The sequence below is a fragment of the Syngnathus typhle genome, linkage group LG4 (genome assembly GCF_033458585.1).
Source record: "Syngnathus typhle isolate RoL2023-S1 ecotype Sweden linkage group LG4, RoL_Styp_1.0, whole genome shotgun sequence".
Lineage (NCBI taxonomy): Eukaryota > Metazoa > Chordata > Actinopteri > Syngnathiformes > Syngnathidae > Syngnathus > Syngnathus typhle.
The window spans coordinates 20708762-20729306 of record NC_083741.1 but is presented as its reverse complement, the minus strand read 5'-3'; the positions used below and the strand labels follow the sequence as shown (position 1 = coordinate 20729306).

At 42.8% G+C, this 20545-nt stretch overlaps 1 protein-coding gene across 1 annotated transcript in view; it reads right to left on the bottom strand.

Moving 5' to 3' along the window:
* Window positions 1-212: 212 nt before the first annotated feature.
* ntrk3b (neurotrophic tyrosine kinase, receptor, type 3b) overlaps window positions 213-20545 on the bottom strand; it is a 98669-nt gene continuing 78336 nt past the window's right edge. Inside the window, exons 12-16 of the mRNA XM_061276700.1 lie at window positions 14023-14153; window positions 11635-11807; window positions 9394-9637; window positions 916-1074; window positions 213-462 (exon numbers count right to left, since the gene is read on the bottom strand). Coding sequence (XP_061132684.1) covers window positions 277-462; window positions 916-1074; window positions 9394-9637; window positions 11635-11807; window positions 14023-14153 — 893 coding nt within the window. The 3' untranslated portion in view covers window positions 213-276. The remainder of the gene's footprint in view (window positions 463-915; window positions 1075-9393; window positions 9638-11634; window positions 11808-14022; window positions 14154-20545) is intronic.

Below are 20545 nucleotides of genomic sequence, written 5' to 3'. Positions count from 1 at the left end.
CTGTGGCCCTTTTTCGTCGTCAATCTCAATATCTGTTGTTTTTTTTTGTGGGGAGGGGAAAAAGAAACGTCTTCAAACCTGTACAGCAAGTAAACAAAATGTAAAAGTGCGTATTTTTTGTTGTTTTTGTTGTTTGTTGTTTTATCCACTATATCCAAAAGTGTTGCAGGCACTTAAGTCCTTCCCAAACATTGTAGGTGGTTTTCCTCGACAGTGACGCAGGCGGGAGGGGGGGGGGGGGTGATCGGTTTGGCTATTCCCGTACTGGATGAGTCTCTAGCCCAGGATGTCAAGGTAGACGGGCGTGGCCTTCCCCATGGCGAACAGGACCTTCTGGATGTCCTTGATGTTGAGCCGCTGTTGCGGCTCACGCTGCCAGCAGCCTAGCATGATATCGTACACCTCCTTGGGGCAAACGCGGGGTCGGTCCAGCACGCGACCCTGCGTGATGCAGTCGATGACCTGCGGGCGGATTGAAAAACATTACCCGTGTGGATTTGAGTGAATCTTATTTGATTGGAATTGGAGCCTTTTATATGATACGAGCGTGGTCCTAAATCTTGTCTTGACAAAATTGTTTGCCAAAAAAGCGTGATCATTACTCAAGGTTGTGGAAAATCGGTTCATTAGAACAAAGGCATGGTTATTTGTCTCCTGTTTTGATCTACACAAAGTGGATCTTTATTAAGAATTGGAAAAGAGCAGCGCTAACTGAGTGGGCGGCTACGCTAGGACCTCGCTAACGGGATGACTGATTGTTACCTTTGTTGGGCCTGTGTTCTAATTAGCCGCGTGAATAATTGTTGTTTTGACAGACACACTTGGCGATAGTCTCCCTTTTAATCTTTGAGTTTGTCTTCAAGGTAGCCACTTATAATCGACCAATGAGAAAGTAAATGAATCGAGATGGCTTACCTCGTTGTTACCTAGCTGAAACCAAGGCTGCTTGCCGTATGTGAAGATCTCCCACAAAATAACACCAAAGCTCCACACGTCGCTCTCTGTGGAGAACTTCCTGTACATGATGCTCTCGGGAGGCATCCAGCGGATGGGTAGCATGGTGTGTCCTCCGACCTGATTGGAGAAGAAGGAGATTAGGCAATAAACAACACACGAATACACTCAGGAGAATATTCAGTCATCAACGTAACTCCCGGGCGTCGGGGGGATTAAGTGTCCTTGCATGTAAGTGATACCGTGGGCTTAACATCTCATGAATTTTTGCCGCCATCGCCGCTGGATGGCTAAGAATCATCCGCCACCTGTTCCATCACACAGCGGTGAAATCCTTTAGGCTTTTTAAACAACACCTTTGTCGACGGAAGCGGAAACCTTCATAAGCGCTCCGAGGAAGTCACTTTGTAGATAGTAACGTATGGTAGTAACAAATGTCTGTTTACATTCATACGCTATAGGCTACGTATGTATTCATATCGCCGGCAAAGCCACCTGGAATCTCTTTGAATGAATTCAAAGGCAGCCCAATATGAAATGAAGTCAGGTTAAATCCTCCGAGGCACGGTATTAATCCAGGAAACAATCATCCATACATCCATTTGGCCATGAACCCATTCATCCACGAGTCCAATCATCTTTCCACTCATACCCAATGTCAGTTTGTTCATTTACACATCTGTCCGTCAATGCCTTCATCCATTCCTCCGTTCTATTAATCTATATATCCTGATCCTCCGCTCATCTATCCACTCAACCGTCATCGCTCTGATACAGCCAGCTCTTCATCAGTTCATTTATTTATCTGTACGTCCTTTGTCTCCATATCCATTTCTCCATCCGTCCGTCAGTCCAATCATCCATCCAAGCATCTGTCCGTCTGTCCACACTTCCTTTTTATTCATCTTTCAAGTGGTCTGACCATCCACCCTTCTTCTGCCTATCCATCAATAAATCTGTCCATTTGTCACTCCATCTGGGCATCCATGACTTAATCCATTCGTCCAACCAACCGTGGATCTCCCTGGCTGTACAATCACTCATCATTTGACACAACTTTACCTCCATTTTTTCTTCTGTCCTTTCATTCATGAATCAACCCACTGCGCCATGAATGTGTGGTGCGTTTTCCATCCATTCTTCAGACAGTTCTACCACCCATCCATATCTGTTTTTTCATTTTTCTATCCACGTCTTTTAATCATCCATCTTTCTGACCGTCCATCCCCACACCTGTCTGAGTACCTTGTTGTTGCAAGAATCATTCCAAAACCTCCTCCCACCAATTTGTACTTGTGTCGAAATAAACCAGCAAATTGACTTTTGATCTAGAAAGGTTCGCTATGAACACGTCAACCTGAGTACTGGAAGCAGGCAAAGCAAAAGTGGGAAGGCTGAGGAAAAGATACGCACACGCTGTGATCTCTTTAATGGCTTCAAAGGCATCCGAACATGAAATGAAGTCACCGTCGCTGTAAATCCTCCAAGGCTCGGATATTAATCGATCAAACAATCATCCATTCATCATCTCGGCCCTCAGCTTCCATTTGCAGGGACGGCTTTTAAAAATCTATTTCCTTCTTTCTGGTGCCCGCGTGCGGCTGCTTTAATCACAACGGCGATGAGCTGGACAAGACGAATGTGGCGAAGAGCGGCGCGGTACTGCGCGTTTCTGCTCCACGCGTTAAGACAATATTAATCACACAGATCACGGAGATTACGACGGGGTCTCGGACCAGGGGGGTCAAATTACACTATTGACAGATCATATAAATAACACGGTCGCTGCGTCCAAGCCAACGCGGCTTTAGCTCAGTGTTTCGGTTCCACCCTTAAGAGAATCGTACAAAAGATTTCAATCAATGGAGGTCTTGACTTCAGTATTTTGTTGCGTCTGCCGCCTTGCTCATTTTGCAATCCGAGCTGGCGGAATTCACGAGAAATGACCGTAACCCCTTTGCAAAGTTATTTGGCTCTACTACAAAGTGTTTTTGAAAATGATAGCCCGATAGTGTGGAAGCAAAGTCGGGGTAGTCAATCTGTTGTTGTCTGGGAAATGATGCGACACACAATTCTACGGCAACACAAAGCTGCGGTGCGTGAAAATTCCAGACAGAAATCTATCGCTTGATATATTTGCTAAGAATTAGTACCACTACTAACTAAAGAACTGAGCTGGACCTTTAAGAATCATCCCTAACCGTACTTATTGATCGTTAGCTTGTCCTTGCGTCCATCCTATCAAGTATCTCGCCACGCTTGCATTCATTGGTCCATGTGTCCATGTCCATCCAACATCTACTCGTTAAATCAATGACTTTGATTCATCCGTCTGTCCAAACGAGCAGCCATGCAGCTTGTAGCTGTCCTTCCATTCGACCATCTAGCCATTCATCCGTGCATGGTCAGTGGAGTCAAGTCCATTGACTATCTATCCATCACCTTCTGTCCATCCATGCATCTAACCATTCGTTTATCATCATTTCTAGATTCTTCCCATTCAGCTGGTCCTCCATCTGTCCAACAATCTCTCGAACATTTTCCATGCTCCATCCCGTTTGTTCTTTCATGCTTTGACAGTACATAAAGTTGTCCATCTGTCCATCCATTTGTTGGTCAATCATCTATTGTTTCCAATCGTCTGTCAGTCTGTCCTTCCAACCATCACCAAATGTGTCCTTTTGTCTATTCGTCCAACCCTGGCTTCAGGTTGACTCATCTCTTTTTTTTTATTCATCCATTCATCTCTCCATCCATCCATGTCATCGGCCCATCTATTCTTTTTATCAAACCCTTCCTCTGTTCAACTTTTCGATTCTTAATTTGTTTTTCTGTCCGCCCATCCACCCCAATGTAGCTCAGATGCTCTTTCATCAACTCCTCCACTAATCTGTCCGACCATGTCTACGTTCATCCTCACTTCGAATACAATACAAAGGAAAAACATCGTCGTCGGATACGCTGAGTGACATTTTCTGCACAAAGCAATCAACGGAAAATGCTGTCTTCTTTACTAATTGCCTTCTTTGCTTTGAAATGCAAACACGTTCTCGTCGCGTCAGCTTGACACGGCGTCTGGATCTCCGCGATGCTCGTAAAAGAAGCGGCAGATTTGACAAGCTGCCAAACAGGCAGCTTCTTCTCCGGGCGTTTATGCGCAACGTCCTCCGGCTCGAGCACTTTGTCAACTTTAACTTGCTGACTTGACGTCTCTCATTTGCCTTTTCGCTCGTCCTTCACGCTTGCCTTTGAAGCAGCTGTGCGTCAATGGGGAGCACATCTGGAGAAGACGTTCCTAAACAAATCAAGCGATCGTACCGAACCGTCCTCACGTTTTACATAAGAGGGTATTGACACACCTCGCCTAGAGGTCCACTTAAAAAAAAAAATGCTGACTACTGGTCGAAAGCACAGTCCAATGAATTTCAGACTTTTCTGACGTTTCAGCAAAACAAATGAAGTGTATCATTTTCCAATTTTTTTCCTTGCCGGGTGAAATCTAAACACATTTGGTAGCTCTGTCAAGGAGATCAAATGGCTGATAGTTTGTTGAATTTGTAAGCGTCTCACGCGTTTATCTGCAGGTCCAGCCGAGGATTTACTAAGCTTTATTTTTCAGACCCAATTTGTTGACAGTAACACATTTGCACCTGTGCGTCGCCCCGCTAAAAAATGCCTGCCGCTAATCCTGCCAGGGGTTAAGTGTCGCATTTAGCTGCATCCCAGTCAAGCAAATATTTTTCGTCTGCCTGTCTCTCACCGATTCTGCAGTCACGCGAGGATATAGCCAGAGGGTATCTGAGGTATTAGTTGCATGTCAAAGACTGTGTGAGGAGGGGACACATGCTTACTGCTAAGAACTGCCAGCTTACTCTCGAGATAATTCCAAAACCAAAAACCACAATCAGCCCCCGCTGAGACAGTTGAAACTGTTAATTCGTAAGTCGTTCAACGGCAATTAGCCTGACGCCTGCCACAGTTCGATTAGCCACATCTTGTTCAATAACGCGACGCATCAGTTACCAGGAAGGAAATCGTTTGCCCCGCCCCAGTTACAAAATGTGAGGTCTTTGAGTTGTAGTGCACAATATCTTTCAGGACAGGTTTTAAAAATAATTTGGGAGCTCTCTGCCTTGAGGGATTTATTAGCGTTGATCTGAATTAATAGTTTACAGACCAATATTGGGCATTCTTGGTTTTATCTCGGACTCAGACATATTGACTTGTTTTTTTATTGCACTGGTCTTAGTTTTCTTGATTTCATCTCCACTCAAACTTTTGACTTCATCTATAATTTAAGAGGTCCTGGCATGAGAGACACTAGCGTCGGAATTTCTTTTAAGCCTCTGATTGGCTTAAAACGTTCTTATGCTAAGTGGTAACTCATCAGCTCGTGCTTATACCAATAAAAATGACCTTGAGATAACCTTTTAAACAAATATGTACGCACGCTGCGTGCATCTGCTAACTGCTGAACACACACCGGTGTGATAGGAGTAGCACACAGTGCTTTTGATCTTTCCGCCGCCCACAAGTATGCAAGTCGCCCGAGCCAATACTTGCTTTATCTGCACTCAGCAGCACTGCAGTCCAAGAAGCCTAATGGACATCCGAGTGTCCAAAAATGAACTGCTGGAGCTGTGGGAGAAGATATAGCAGCACAGGGAGAGTCGGCAGACGGTACACGTCGAGATGGTTATCAGTAGGGCCCCCTTCAAGACGTCGAAGGCCTTCTCGGGCTCGCTGCGGGGGCACCGCCGAGCGCCCATCGACAAACCCCGACCGGAGCCGGTAATCTATCCTCCCGCCGCGCCGCTGCGCTCTCTATGCCGTTAATCCAATCACTCCCCTGCCACGGTGGGACAGGCAGACCACTAATCCGGTTTACACAGGCCAAAAAAAAAGAATTCCCTCACTCCTCTCGCTAGATTCTCAACGCAATGTTGACGGAGAATGATGAGAATAATTATAATAATTCTTTTATTTTTACTACACGCTCCTTGACTTTCAATGTGACGGCATCTCCAATCCTGTGTTTTACTAAAATTAAGTTTTGGAGAAAATGTATAAATATATATACATATTTATTATATATGTATATATATATATATATATATATGAATATATATATATATATACACACACATAGTCAATTATTTGCATGCCTCCCTGTGATAGCAAAATTCCTGAAATTTTAATTACACGCCGATCTGCACATTTGGAATATCCTGCCACCGGATTCCAATGAGGCGTCAGGTTGGACCTCACATACTCGCACTGAAATGTGGGGGAGAAAAAAAAATCCATAAAGGAGGGGCAATATATGTTGTGAAGGAAGAAATCTTGGGATGGAATGACTGAAATGCATGTCATTCATCAGCCAGGGAACAACTGTCTGGCAGTACCTCCATCAAGTATGTTTTATGTTTTGACATCATAGCAGGTCAAAAACAACAATACTAATAAAGAATCAGATTGTAAAGGGGCAGCGTGAGGATGAAAAAATTTGTGTTTTCCTTTGCATGGTGCAGCGGTAGGTAATAAATATAACCTGCGCACTCATTAGCGCAAACCCGCTGCCGCTCGATAAATAATGCAGAGGAAGAAGAGCATGTTTGATCCTTGAGAGAGGGGGAAAAACCCGGGGACCGTTTGTCTTCAAAGCAAAGCAGGTAGAAGCAACAAGGCTCGGTCTAACTACATAGACGTCCTTGAAAGAGGCACAAAAGCACATTTACCTACTGTAATGACCCCCCCCCCCCCCCTCCCCCCTCCCAGATTCTGGCCTTAAATCTGTTTATAGATTTTACACTATCATTTAATTTTGGGATAGAAAAAGGGAAGTCCAATTACGATTTCCTGTTTAAAAGATTCAACGAAAAATGGAATGACTTTGCGTCACTCCATGTTCTCTTAATGAAAAAGCCATTTAATATTATTGTCTGTGGCTCACGTTCCTCGAGTCCGCTTTTTCTGTTTCGACCAAAACAAACAAAAAGCACTCCTGCTGCAAGTAAGCCCTTAAGGGGGGTGTTGTTTTTATTCCATCCTCCTGTGGGCAACACACAACGTAAGCCCCTACATCTTTTTTTACCTGACAGGCACCCCGGTGTTTAATTTTATTCTAACCAGCAGTTTGTAGTCATTTCTCTTCTACCTGTTAACCTTTGTTTAATTCTAACATGGAGATAATTAATTGTTGCATGAAACAAAAGAGAGGCAAGCCCACCTTGATTCTGTTTTGACAACCCAGCGATAGTAACACCTCACTGCGTGTGAAAAAAGACATGAGGGTGTACATGCTCGACAAATACCAACGATTACATGTGAAAATTGCTTTTTATCCTCTGAGAAAACACTTGATGCGATACTATGAAAACCGCTGTAGCTGGTTAGCTCGGACATGAATAAATATGGAAATTTAGGATGCAAATTAGGTGGTTGAAATCAAACATTAACATGCAAATTTCTTAAAAAAAAAATTGTAGCTCACACAGGCTAGTTAGCTATGAGCTAATGTTAGCTAACTTACTAGCTAGTGTAAGTGACCAATTTCCCCAGAGTCAAAAACTACATTTGTACGACTACTGGGAACAATTTTGTTTTGTATGCGCAACAAGCACCAAATCACATTCTCGCTTTTGTTCGACGTTGTCATGCAACATACATTTTAACGAATGTCCTCATTCAACATACATGATGATCGTCTTTCTCCGGTTCCCGACTGCAGTGTGCACGTACGTGCGCCGAATCAGCAAATGACTCGATAAATTATTCAAGCTTGGTAAAAAGATTTCCTCATAAATTCCCCTATGAGTGAGCTAAAGAAAACTGGAAAAAAATGAAAAACGGTAGCTGGAAGAACTTGAATCCATTTAATTTATGTTTATTTGTCGCCTTTCCTTACGTCATAAAATTGATTGATTCATTCTCTTCACGTCTTCAGAACCGGTTACCGTAGTAACAACTTTAAATGTGTACACACTCTGAGATAGCATGTAGCATGTTAGTTATCAATTAACCTTGACCTTGACTTGACCTGGAAGTTTGAAGATACCTGCAATAAACGCGTAGGCTCTTCCTATTTATTTCTTGAACCTCAAAAACACATTTCTACAGAATTTGGCATATTTTGAATGTGTTCGAATATACATTTTTCCATTGTAGTACTGTTAGCATTAGCCACTCTCCCGGCGGAAATACACCTCCCCTTCTGTTATTGTGAATGAATTAAACTAGGTCAAATCAGTAATAAAGCTCCCTCTAGGTCGTTGTAATGAGCACAAATAAGCCCAAGAGGCTACTAGAGGAATGCTAACCGTGTTGGGCGACACGCTCGGAATTGCAATGACACTAAATTCTCGCGCACGGCACGTCCCTGCAGAGTGGCGGGAGGAGACTGGACGGGGAAATATTTGCACAGTCGACATTGAAGATGCCAAACAAGACGCCTCGGTTACCAGGCTGCGCCTTCATGCTGGCCATGCAGAAAGTGGCTCAGCTTTGATGGCTATTCTGGACACTTCTCTGGTGTTGACATACGCTTCGCTTTCTTTTGGGTCGGAGTGGTGGGAGGAAGACAAACGTGATGCTATTACAGTCTACCGAACTCCCTCGGTGCACAGTCGCAGGTTTAGTATGAGACTCCTTCCTGCTGATTTATTTATACGACAGTTGAACAGAAAAAAAAGAATAGTGGTAAGACGATGAATATGATGGCTGTCCAATTAAAAGTATTTTTCTTATTGACTTATTGAAGTAATTTTCCTGATCAGTTCTAAATTCATTGCCGATCAAAAAAATGACGTAAATAAATAAATGAATTAATAATTATTAAAAAAAAAAAATACTGTCTCTCCCTCTCACCTTTTCTAACACCCAATAATTTCCAGTTACCAGAATCAAAGCAAACAAAGAATACCCTTGGACATCGAACCACATGCTGCTTCACCACTTGTCCCCAATATTCGATTCTAATTTTCCACACGTGAACTCTGTCAACACCTAAATATCCCACAATTACACATCTTGACATGCCATAACCTGAACATACCACACATGGCCTTGACATGGCATATACTATAAAAATGCCACCCATCATTTTAATATACCACATAATAGCATCACCTACATAATCGTAATATGCCACATATAACTTTAATATACCACATAAGGCCTTGACATAGCATGCATAAACCCGTCAACATAACCTGAATATCTCACTCGTAACCTGAATACACCACACAGCTACATGGCACACATAAACTTTAAATGCCAACATAACCTTTATTTAAACCTCAAAAGATCATCATTTTAACATGCGGCACATAACCTTAATATGCCACGCCTAAGTTTAATATGGCCCACATAACCTTAATATAGTCGAGCTCAGTTATCCTAAATATGGTAGACTTACTGAATGTCACATGTCCGTCTTACCCTGTAGTAGTCACTGCTGTAGATGTCCCTCGACATGCCGAAGTCGCCGATCTTGACGAGCAAGCCGTTGCCCACCAGGCAGTTGCGGGTGGCCAGGTCTCGGTGGACAAAGTGCTGCGAGGCCAGGTAGACCATGCCCGCCGCGATTTGGGAGGCGATGTGCAGCATCTGGGAGAGGCCTAGCTCGCCGTTGGACTGTAGCGGCTGGCCGTCCACCAGGATCATGGCGTCGGGGCCGTGAGCTCTGCGTTGAGGACAATGATAAATTACGTACATTTGGATGACTCAAATTTGTTTGACCAAAAGAAGTACTGAGAGGAAAGATGAAGACCGCTAGGTTAGGTTTTAGCTAGCCGGCAACTGGCTAGTAATACTGCGAAAGATTTGGAATACCCATCATGCCTTGAGGTGTTCTTTTTGTAAATCGTGATGGGTTTGTTGTGAATTGTTACGCGTATTCCCTCACCGTGTTATTTATGAATTTCCATTAACAGATTAAATTAGGCAAAATTTGCCTGGTTTGTTGTGCGGTCTGCCATCTAGTGGCAGCTCTGTGGAACAACCAAAGTAAGTGAACGCTTTAGTCCACGGGTGTCAAATTCATTTTTTTCGCGGGTCGCATTGTAGTCATAGCTTCTTTCGGAGGGCCATTATGACTGTCAACCCAAATAAATAATTCTTATTATTTGACGTTTAGTAAACATTGTAAAAGTATCGTCATAGGTCTAATTTTGAGTTTCATCGGCTTTAATTCCGATTCACCATTGTTGTCATTTTGAGGTCGAGAGGTGTTATCTAATCATGCCATTCGCCCCATGAGGAGTTGTTTTGAGGTGCCACGAGCGCAGATTAAGAGCTCATTTCCATAAATATATATATTTTTTGAAATTGATGGGTGACGAAGACGACTCGCACCCCTCAACATCCCGGCGTGAAGATCCCGCTGTCCTCATCACCTTCTCGCCGCTGTGATTACGAGACGGCGGCAGTGCACAGGCGCACACAAACACACACACGGGCTGTCATTCTGTTTCCATCTGTCACATTTAGGCCAATTAAAGGTTTTGTGCTCGGAGAGCGAGGCTAATAATGAATCTCTAATGCGAGAAGACGAGCCGAGGCTTCACCGTCTTGCCATGTGCTTGACGCACGCAGAGTGATTTTCATGTCATTAAATTAAATATAAAACATATTTTTAGACAACCGTCTTGTCTTCTTAAAAGTGTTTTGCCCTCATTTGAAATGACTGACAATTCGACGAACTAAAAAAAGACACGGATCCAGTTTTCTGCCCATCCATCAGCATTATACGTCAGTAAACCTGCATTACTTCTAATTGCCACTAGGAGGCAATGTTAACGATTGGACAAAATCCATGCTTTTATTTTGGTAGGATTGGAGCTGCTTTGGAAATGTTTCCTTTGAGCACACAAATCAAACTGTGTGTGTGTTTGCAGTTTTGCTCACATTTGAAGTTATAGTCAATAGTCGACAAAAAAAGTTACGAGCCGGTGCCTGAATTTGTGATGATTTTCTGCGGGGGGAAATCCTTCAATGCGCTGAATGATGACACTCTTTCACGCTAGGTGCAAGATGTGAATGATTGCCTTAGCCGTTGTCACATTGAATGAACACGCATGATGCGGGACAGAGAATCAATGGGAACATACAGTCCGCAAGATTTAGACTCATTGTGGATCTTTAATGAAGCTAATGACCCTGCGTGCCATATCGTGCTGATGATGTAAACCACCCTCGGTCACTGAATTGGTCACTGCAAAGTTTATAAATGACCAGTCGCCGGCTAGCGTGACAAGCTAATGGTCGTAGCCGACAGCTTCATTCGTTCTTATCAAACAGTACAAACAGAAGGACGACTGCGATCGTGGTAGTCGTTCCTTGGACGTCTTTGACAGTGGATTATTTCTAGTTCTGCTTATTTCTATAGTTTAGGGTCAACATGAATAAGTGGGGGGAGTCGTAGAGCAATTATTGTAGGACGTTCTGAATGGGCTGCAGCTGTTTGATGCTCTTTTGAGGGATTCCAATCAGAAGATCGTTACAATGATTAAGTTAGATAGATAAGCTTCTGTCAGCATCAGCGAAACATGCAAACCAATGTTTGCGTTCTGAAGGATTCGATCCAAGGGTAGCATATACCGGTGGAAGAAAAGGGGTCCAAGAATCAACCCCTGAGGGATCCCATATGTCATGGCCATTCGGTTAAATTCAAAAACTGACCTGAGGAACTTGTTGAGGTCTCCGTGCTTCATGTACTCAAAGACCATGATGAGGGGGTCACCATCCACGCACACGCCATAGAACTTGACGATGTGGTCGTGCTGCAGGTTGGTTAGCAGCTCAGCCTCCCTCTGGAAGTCCTTCCTCGCCGACAGGTTAGGATCCTTCAGCGTCTAGAGGGAGTACGAAAAAAACGTTGAGGGAAGAGAGGCAGGATGAGGACATGCAGGCAGGCAGTCTTTGGGGAAAACATTCGCCTGGCGTTCACCTTGCAAGCCTTTCTGCCGACAGGTAAGAAACAAGATAAGACACTGCCACTTTTGTGAAGTGTTGTTTCAGGGAAGTAATTAGTGACTTGCTGTAGTAAAAGTTTGGCAGGGATATAAGAGCTTAAAAAGGCATAATGAGCTGCAAACACAGGCAAAGACAGTCCAGAAGATTGCATTTTTTATATATTTTATATATGGACAGAATCATTGCATTATTCATATGACACATACTTTGTTTCCTTTGCATGACTGAGTACGCCATGGAATTTTATTTGACTTTATTTAATTCTTTTCGACTCCTTTTTATTTATGTTGTGTAAGGTGGAGGTTATCATTAATAACTTAAAAGATATGTTTTTTTTGGGGGGGGGGGGGATTTGAACCAGCCAACTCGACAAGTGAGAGGAAAAGGAGAGAAGAAAAATAAAAATCAATAAATCAGCCGGCACAAAATTCACCCCATTGTTTCTTGTTTGTTTTGCCTCTGCAAAAAATTCAGTTTTTCCGCAACGACCTGAATAAAAAGCTCTCTCTCCCTCTGTCTCTCTCTCTCTCTGTCTCTCTCTCTGTCTCTGTCTCTCTCTCTGTCTCTCTCTCTCTCTCTCAGATAGATAGATATACATCCATCCATCCATTTTTTTTTTTTAGTGGCTCTTTGCTTTTTAAGACTTTCAGTAATAGAACTGATCGAGAGTAGAGACCCTCATATGGCTTATTATGGCCCCGGCTCACGCAAGTCGAAAGACCTTGGGATGGAAATACGTTGTGAAGACGGTGGGGAAATGTACGGGCCGAGTAGGTAAAATGGCAATAAAATTCTATTACCAAATCAAAGTGCACTCTTAAGGAAATGTGTCTGAACTGGGCAGCCCTCCAAAACAATACCGCCAAGTGCTCAAGTGGCACAATAAATTGAAGCAAAAGCGCCACTGTGATTTCTTCCCTTTCATTGTTGACCTTAAAAATGCTTCCAAAAATAACCTTACATGCACAAACCACATATTACAGACAACGGCGGACGCACTTCATCTTCGGTCGTCAAGGTCAACGTGTTTTTGCCGTCTTTAATCGGATTTGCTGAGTCGGCACGCTTTAATGCGGTGTCACCCTGATTCACATTCGGCCGCGGGGAGGTGCCAAGGACAATTTAGCGACGAGTAGCATGAAGTCATTGAGAAAAGGTAGCCGACCAGGACAAACGGCTCTAAAAGCTTCTCAAATGAGTGATCACTTGTGTCAATGTGTCGTCTTTGTCAGGAGAGGGAAGAGAAGGGAGGAACATGACATAGACAATAAACAGTGACGTGGCAGAAAATGACCAATTCTGCTGACTACGACAGATACCGTAGTTCCTCATATTATTGTTTTGAGGCGAAGTGGATACTGTATTTTCCGAGTATTTTTTTGCTCCCTACATTTATTTGGCGTACAGTGGCTAGCATCTGTTCACAAGGTGTCTTTCTAAGGTGTAAAAAAAAAATGGTTGTTGAAAACTGTATATATATACCGTTTTTTTCCATGTATAATGCGCCCCCATGTATAATACGCACCCTAAAAATGGCATGTTGATGCTGGAAAAAAGCCTGTACCCATGTATAATACGCACCCAAATTTTGACTCCTACTTAAGTCCCTAAACGTAAAATTATTCCAGAAAAAAGATCATCTTTGGGAACAACCGGATGTTACTCTGCCGGTCAGTATCACTGCGGATGCGCTAGCAAACTCGATAGCGAAGAAATGTTTCGGATTTGTGTAGGGTACATTGTGACAGCAAACGAGCAGGTGATCGAGCAAGCGTCTGATACGAGAGCATTGTGTTCGTATGGAGCGTGTTTGAAGTGAACAGCAGAGAGGAAAGTGCATCTGTAATGGCGGCCTCCGTATCATATCCGGATTTAAAAATAAATAAATAAATAAATAATATATATATATATATTTTTTTGTACCCATGTATAATGCGCACCCCAGATTTTAGGACAATCAATTAGTTAAATTTTGCGCATTATACATGGAAAAAACGGTACATAAACTAGCCGCTAAAGCTAGCTCAGTTAATGCTAGTTTATAATTTCTGCTGGCATTATGCGACACACACACAAACAAAGTGTAAGCCATACCTTGACAGCCACCAGCATCTTGTCCTTGGTGGGACTTAGGTTGTAACACTCGGCCAGGAAGACTTTTCCGAAGGCTCCCTCGCCGAGCTCCCGCTTCAGGATGATGTCTCTGCGTTTAATATGCTGCACCACTAGCATGTCGGGATATAGGGGGAGAACACAGAGTGACCTTTTTATACAAATAAACAGCAATGCAACATCCCACTCAATAGAACACACTGTCAAACAAAAGATGTTTGGAAAGACAGGCACCAAGCAAAAAGGCCAGAAATAATGAGAAGCAACAGCAAGAGTAAACAGAACGCAATCAGGAAGCAGTTTTATTTTAATTGCACGTTACGCTGAGAGTAATTTAACTAACTGTTTAGCTGATTGGATCATGATCGCTAAATACTAACGAGGACTAAGAAAAAGAAAATGCAAAAGTACATTCGGTTGTTTTGAATTATGCTCCCTTTATAATCGAAAAGACGGGCTTAGATTCAGGCCCACGTCTGTGAAATTCTTATTGAACAACACTGCCATCTACTGGTATTTGTTTGTAAGTTATGTCATAACTGAGCATGACCTTCTTCCCATTGAAACATGTACTTGACGGTTATTTTCGTTATTGGCAGTTTGGATCAGTTTGAACATCCATGGCAGTGAACGAGTAAAGTGAAAGCATTAAAAAGCACAATGAACGAGCCATCTATTAACATATTTTCAACAATACCTCCAGTTAAAAGCTCACAAAGCCGACATTCAATGAGTATAAACTATGTTGTTGCTGCGAAAGACTCGCTTTAATCCTGCTTTGATTCCCCGACAATTGGAATGTGGAAATAAAGCAGCAAATCTCCTCCTGTCGCTTTTATTGGTGGCATTGGAACGCCACAAGGGGAAATTTTATAATGAGAGCCAGAGTGTAGAAATTAGTTCATTTTTGGAAAAAAGAAAAAGAAAAAAGACTGAGGAGAACAGAAGGAGAAAGACATCTTGTGTTAGGATTCGTAAAAATAGCATTTTCTTCTTTTCAATCTTTTGCTAATTGAAGACTATAGTCAAAATAGTCGAGTCTAGATAATGGATGGTGAATTTTTGACCTAGCATGTCGTTTAATTATGTGTAGCTACGTTAGCAGATGTGTACCGTCACCGATTTTGATCTCGCTACAAAATTTTATTATCCACGAGGAAAGCAATATCTCAGAGGACTACTTTTAATCTCGTAGTGGATTTCTGAGTCAACTTCCACAATCCCTGCTTTCTCCTCCATCTGTGCGTTGTGTTTGTGCCCGCTGACGCTATGACTCATGTTCATGTTTGTTCGTTGAAACGATACCAGCAGTGAGAGACGGATTTGCCCGAGGTGAAATCTTGTCACTTGCCACCGGTGTCAATCCGCATTTATTTACATCTACCTTCTGGTCTCGATGGAGGGCTTTAATGTGCAAGACATAAAACAGGAAGTAGGTAGTGAGTCAAAACTCGACTCAAAAAGAATCTACGAACCGGTGTGTTAAAAATGCGCTGTGAATCTTCCCGACTCGGATTGTCGAGAAGCGAAGGTGTCGGGGTGCTCGGGGGATGAGAATTATTCATGATTATCGAGCGTGGTAACTAGCGAGCCGCTCATGTTTGAGCAGCTAAATGGGCTTTCCGTCAGGCTAGTGTCACTTGGCTTCCTTGCGGCGAAGCCATTTTGGCCACTGGATGTGGCTCCCCTTCTAAGCTAATTGCGACGGCATCCCGAGCAGAGCGGTTTGGACTGACAAATGGAAGAACATTGAGTAACGCGGCGGCGACGACATTGTGTAGCATTGCATCCAACATAAAAATCATTTCCTCCTCAAAAATGGAGTGTTCCAAATCATCACTTGATTTAGCCAATCACGTGCCGGCTGCGAGATTAAAATATTGAAACGTGCTTTGTGAGTGTTACATTGTCTTCTTGGCACACAGTGAAATCACAGAGACAAATGAAGCAGAGCCACAGCGGCCATGTGGGAGGATTGAGGAGAGATTAGAAGACTGTCCGAGGTTGGCCTGCTTTGGTTTTGTGTGAGCAGATGAGGCCAAGAAGAGAAGAGAAAATTGGCTGCTCTTACTTGAGTCCCGAATATGGTGATCTGCTCAGGTCAGGGGCGGAACTACTCTCGTTTGTTATCGGGCCGCAGACCACCCTCAAGTTCAAAATGATTTACCTTCTCTTTAAGAAAAAGCTGTGATGTGGCCGAAAATAATGAATTGCAAAAAAAAGTTGACGAACGTCATTGTGTCCCTTGCATCCTACTGTAGGAAAAAGTTTGGACAGTCATCAATATTTTATAAGGTCCACTAAATCATCTTTGCTGTTTACAAAAACACTTTTGATTTACGAAATACTCCAATTTTTCAAGAGACTCGCATTTGATGTAAATAGCAAACGAAAACTGAACAACTTGTGCTTGTTATTTGTCAAATTTCCGTGCAGCTTCCTTCCATTTGGCCACAAAGTGTCCTCCTGCCCGGGCGGCCGTGACGTACGTTAACCTTCACTTTGCTCTGCTGGCAGAGTGGCACGCTGAAAAGTGGCGAGCAGATTAAATCTCTATCCTAGCGTCGCTATTGGCGCACATGAATCCATTTGTCCCAGCTTGACCTGAGGCCCCCGACGACGGGGTAACATTTTCCTCTCGGGAGATTTACTCAGTTGGGTCAGGCAGCCAGAGCTTTTGTTGTGTCGCTGCGACGGTGCGTGTCTTTGTTCTGGAGCCACCCATCCTTTTTCCCAAGAATGTCTTGTGTTGTACTTCTCTCGGTCACACAAGGTTTTCTCCCGCCTGTCAATCATGAGCTGTCCGTTTTTATGTAGGGAAGTTAGACGGAATAAACGACGACACTTGACCTGATAATGCTGCCCCTTTTTATAGAAGATAAAATTGACACGTAAAACGTCTGACGTCGATAAAAACCCTTTCGTTAAGTTGAGTGAAGATTCCTTAAATTGAGTGAAGATTCTTAAAGGGATTGCGCACTTATTTCACCGATTTCAACATTAAAGTCATTTTTTTTTAAATATTATATTTATATGAATTATATTGCAATTATATTTCATATATAATGTATTTTGCTATTTGCCATGGACTGCAAATGACATCACTTGTGCTAACAGGTCAGGTGACAACCAATCACGGCTCAGCTTGTAAACATCACATGACCAAACCCCAAAACAAGGTAGATTATTATATACATTTTATTCTATACTTCTTTTTTCCTCCTTTAGTGTCTTTTTTTGAAATAATTATATTTAAAAAAAAATGAAATGATAACTACAGGACACAAAAATTAATACAAAACCTTTACTGTCAATCACACAGTTAGTCGGCCATTTTGGTTGGATAGTTGCAATTTTCACCGCTTGTTCCTGAACGAATAGCGACGGTAACGGTGTAATCTATTTCCAACGCCTGGGTCACTACGCCCCCCCAAAGAGCAGGAGTAAATTATTACTGTGGGTACAGGAAGTACAGAGCGAGATTGTCTTCGCTGTGTCGCTAATAACCCCGTGAGGATGCAACAATGCTAGCTAAAGTAACTCACGCTCCTCCTCTCTTCTGAAGCCATTGCTCATCTCGGGCCGGCGGGACGTAACAAATCCGTAATTAAAAAAGCAATCCGAGCGATTAAACAAAGCCACTTGCTGCGAGACAGCGGATCCCAGCGAGATAGCAATCTGTCATTAGGCTAAAGAATTGTCCTTTGCCTTTCCGCCTTTATCTTGCTAATGCTGCCAACAGAATTGGCCTTTTTTTTTGCCTAATGCCCGACGGATTAAAAATAAAACAGAAAAAGCTCTCAACAAAACTCGGAAAAAAACTCAATGAAACATCCTAATCAGTCATATCTCTAGTGTTTACTCTCCTTCGCTCGTACGACCAATCCAATTGTCCCTTTTTTTTGTAACAACTTTGTTCCGCTTGAGTGGCCTTCCACGCGTTCATCTGGAGTTCGAGGACAATCTGACCGCGTTAGCGTCATTTATTTCGCTAGCATGACGGACGGCTGTTTTGGGAGTGAGCCATGATATAAAAAAATACATCACTAGGATGCCTGTTGACGGTGGCTAATTAGCATTAGGAGTTGAAATAGAAAATCAATATCTCTTATAGTACAATATGACTATTTTGGTCTTTTAAAGTGACTAGATAAACATAAGTCTCTATAAGTGACGTCTGTGGCAGAATTTCTGGTAGCTACAAAATGTGCTAGCAATACACTTCATTTTATTGTTTGTTTGGGAAAGGCACAGATAGCTTCTTCCCCCAAACTGTCATATGCACAGAATAGTTGGTGTAAAATACACAAGCCATGTTGGGGGAGGAAATTTTCCGCCCTACATAACTCGTTCCGAATCAGATTTTCAGCCGACAAGTTCAACTGGAGTTCAAACCAGTTTGTGTCCAACTTTTGTGGACTTTTCCCCTGAAGATGTATTGTAGGGATGCCCAGATTCTCCTTAGATCCATCTTTCTCCGTGGCCATATTTAACAAGACTAAAATATAAATACACTTTCCTGGGCGGCGGGTGGAGTGGTGACTGGAAGATAAAATTCTCATGAATAAACCATTTACGGGGGGGTGGGGAACCAAAACACGGGTGTCAGCAATGTTGAAGGCAGGTGCAGATCGTTTTCTGGTTGAGATGGGCCGACTGGACTTGACCATCACATTACTGATGGACATGTGTGTGTGCTTGTGTTAGGGAGGAACTGGCAGCAACATATTCCCTTGAATACGAGGCTTTCAACAAAATGAATGAATACATTACAGATCGATGGCCAGCCATCAATAATGCTGCTCTACTGTATCTGAGCTGAGTAAAGCGATTTGCTGGACAATGGGGGTAAGGGGGGGACCCCTGATACCCACCCCAACACAATGCCCCCCCCCTCCTCCTCAAGGCTACTGCAGTCACACGGCCCTGCGGAGACGATGCAGGAAAACAGTGGCCGCGAGCTGCACTAGCAGTCCGCCCACATCCGCACTCTCATTCACAGGTTGACACTGCCTGGCAAACACCTACACACACACTCGCACACACGAGTAAACACACACTGATAAGCACATGCATTTCCTTTCCCAAGGCGTGCGTCCTCAGGGTAGGGAACGCATTCATATTCAGCGCAGGCAGAAACAGTCGGGAGCCATTTTGTTTTCCGGCCAATGACTGAAAAAGCCGAGGCCATTATGACCTTGTGATTAGGTCTGGGCTTTTAATATATGATGTAATATAATGTGTGTTGGGACAAAAAGGAATATAGTTTCTAGGAAATGGTCATAAAGTAATGCACCTATGATGTCATATTTTTTCCAGGTAAAACAGTTGCATAGTGTAGAGAAAAAATACAGAGAGGTAGAGAGAGAAAAACGGAATCTCATGAGAATATTTTTGAAGGTTTAAAGATAAAAGTGCTGGCTGATTATTTCTACAATTTTCTTTGGTTTTTAGAGAGTTGCAATTTTACAAGAACAAAGAAGTCCAAAGTATAAAGTCGTAATTTTTCCACAGTGTTTTTAAGACGTTTGAGAAAAAGTCATAATGAAAAAACTAGTCATATCTCAGAGTGAGCGTCCCGAGGGTAAAACAATCGAGAGCCAATTTGTTTTCCGAGCCAAGCACTGGGAAATCGGAGAGCATTATGACCTTGCGATGAGAGTTAGATTCATATTATGCTGCACAAAAAGAAGCTACATATTGTTGCTCCTGCTTTATCATAGTTCATTATTAAGAAGTAATTTATTTAAGAGATAAAGTTGCATTACAAAAAATAAACTTGATTTTAAAAATATATTTACAATTTCTAAAATTTTAAGAAAAAAATAAATCAATCTTTTGAGAATAAAGTATGAAACGCTGTTACATAATACAAGATCAAAGTTCCTTTTTTTTCCCCCAAATAAAAAGTTGCAAAAAAATTGTAATGTATTCTTTTTTTTCTCACCCCCCAAAAATCACAGGGAATATCAATCGGGTAAGAAACGCTTTCATGTTCAGTGCAGGTTGGCAGCCATTTTGTTATCCCAACCACCGGCGGAAAAGCAGCGGACACAAAGACCTCGTGACGGCTTTTTTTTTTCCGAGCTCCGCGGTCCTTCCGCGTGTACCTCGCGTCCTGCGAACGACTTCCGCATGCAGGTAGAAGTTTCATCCGAATGTCATTTATTCATTAGCTAGCAATCAGACGCTACGTGCGCGGCATGAGATGTCATAAATCAGCCGACGACCGGCTATTAACAATTCATGCCATTCATAATACATAAGAGCCTTCATTTATTTATCACCCCTAAATGGGATTTCCTTCCTTCGCCTTCCGTCCCCGCTCGAGAACGCGTTTCGCCGCGTGACCCACGGCCATTTTGGGAGCGAGCCAAAAACAAACACAGCAGACAACACGCCCGTGCTTTGTCGGACGGTTTTCTTAGCCATAGCGGCTAATTAGGCCTTAAAGTGATCTCGTGGCTGCCGCATTTGCGTCGGAGTTGATTTTGTATGAAGAACG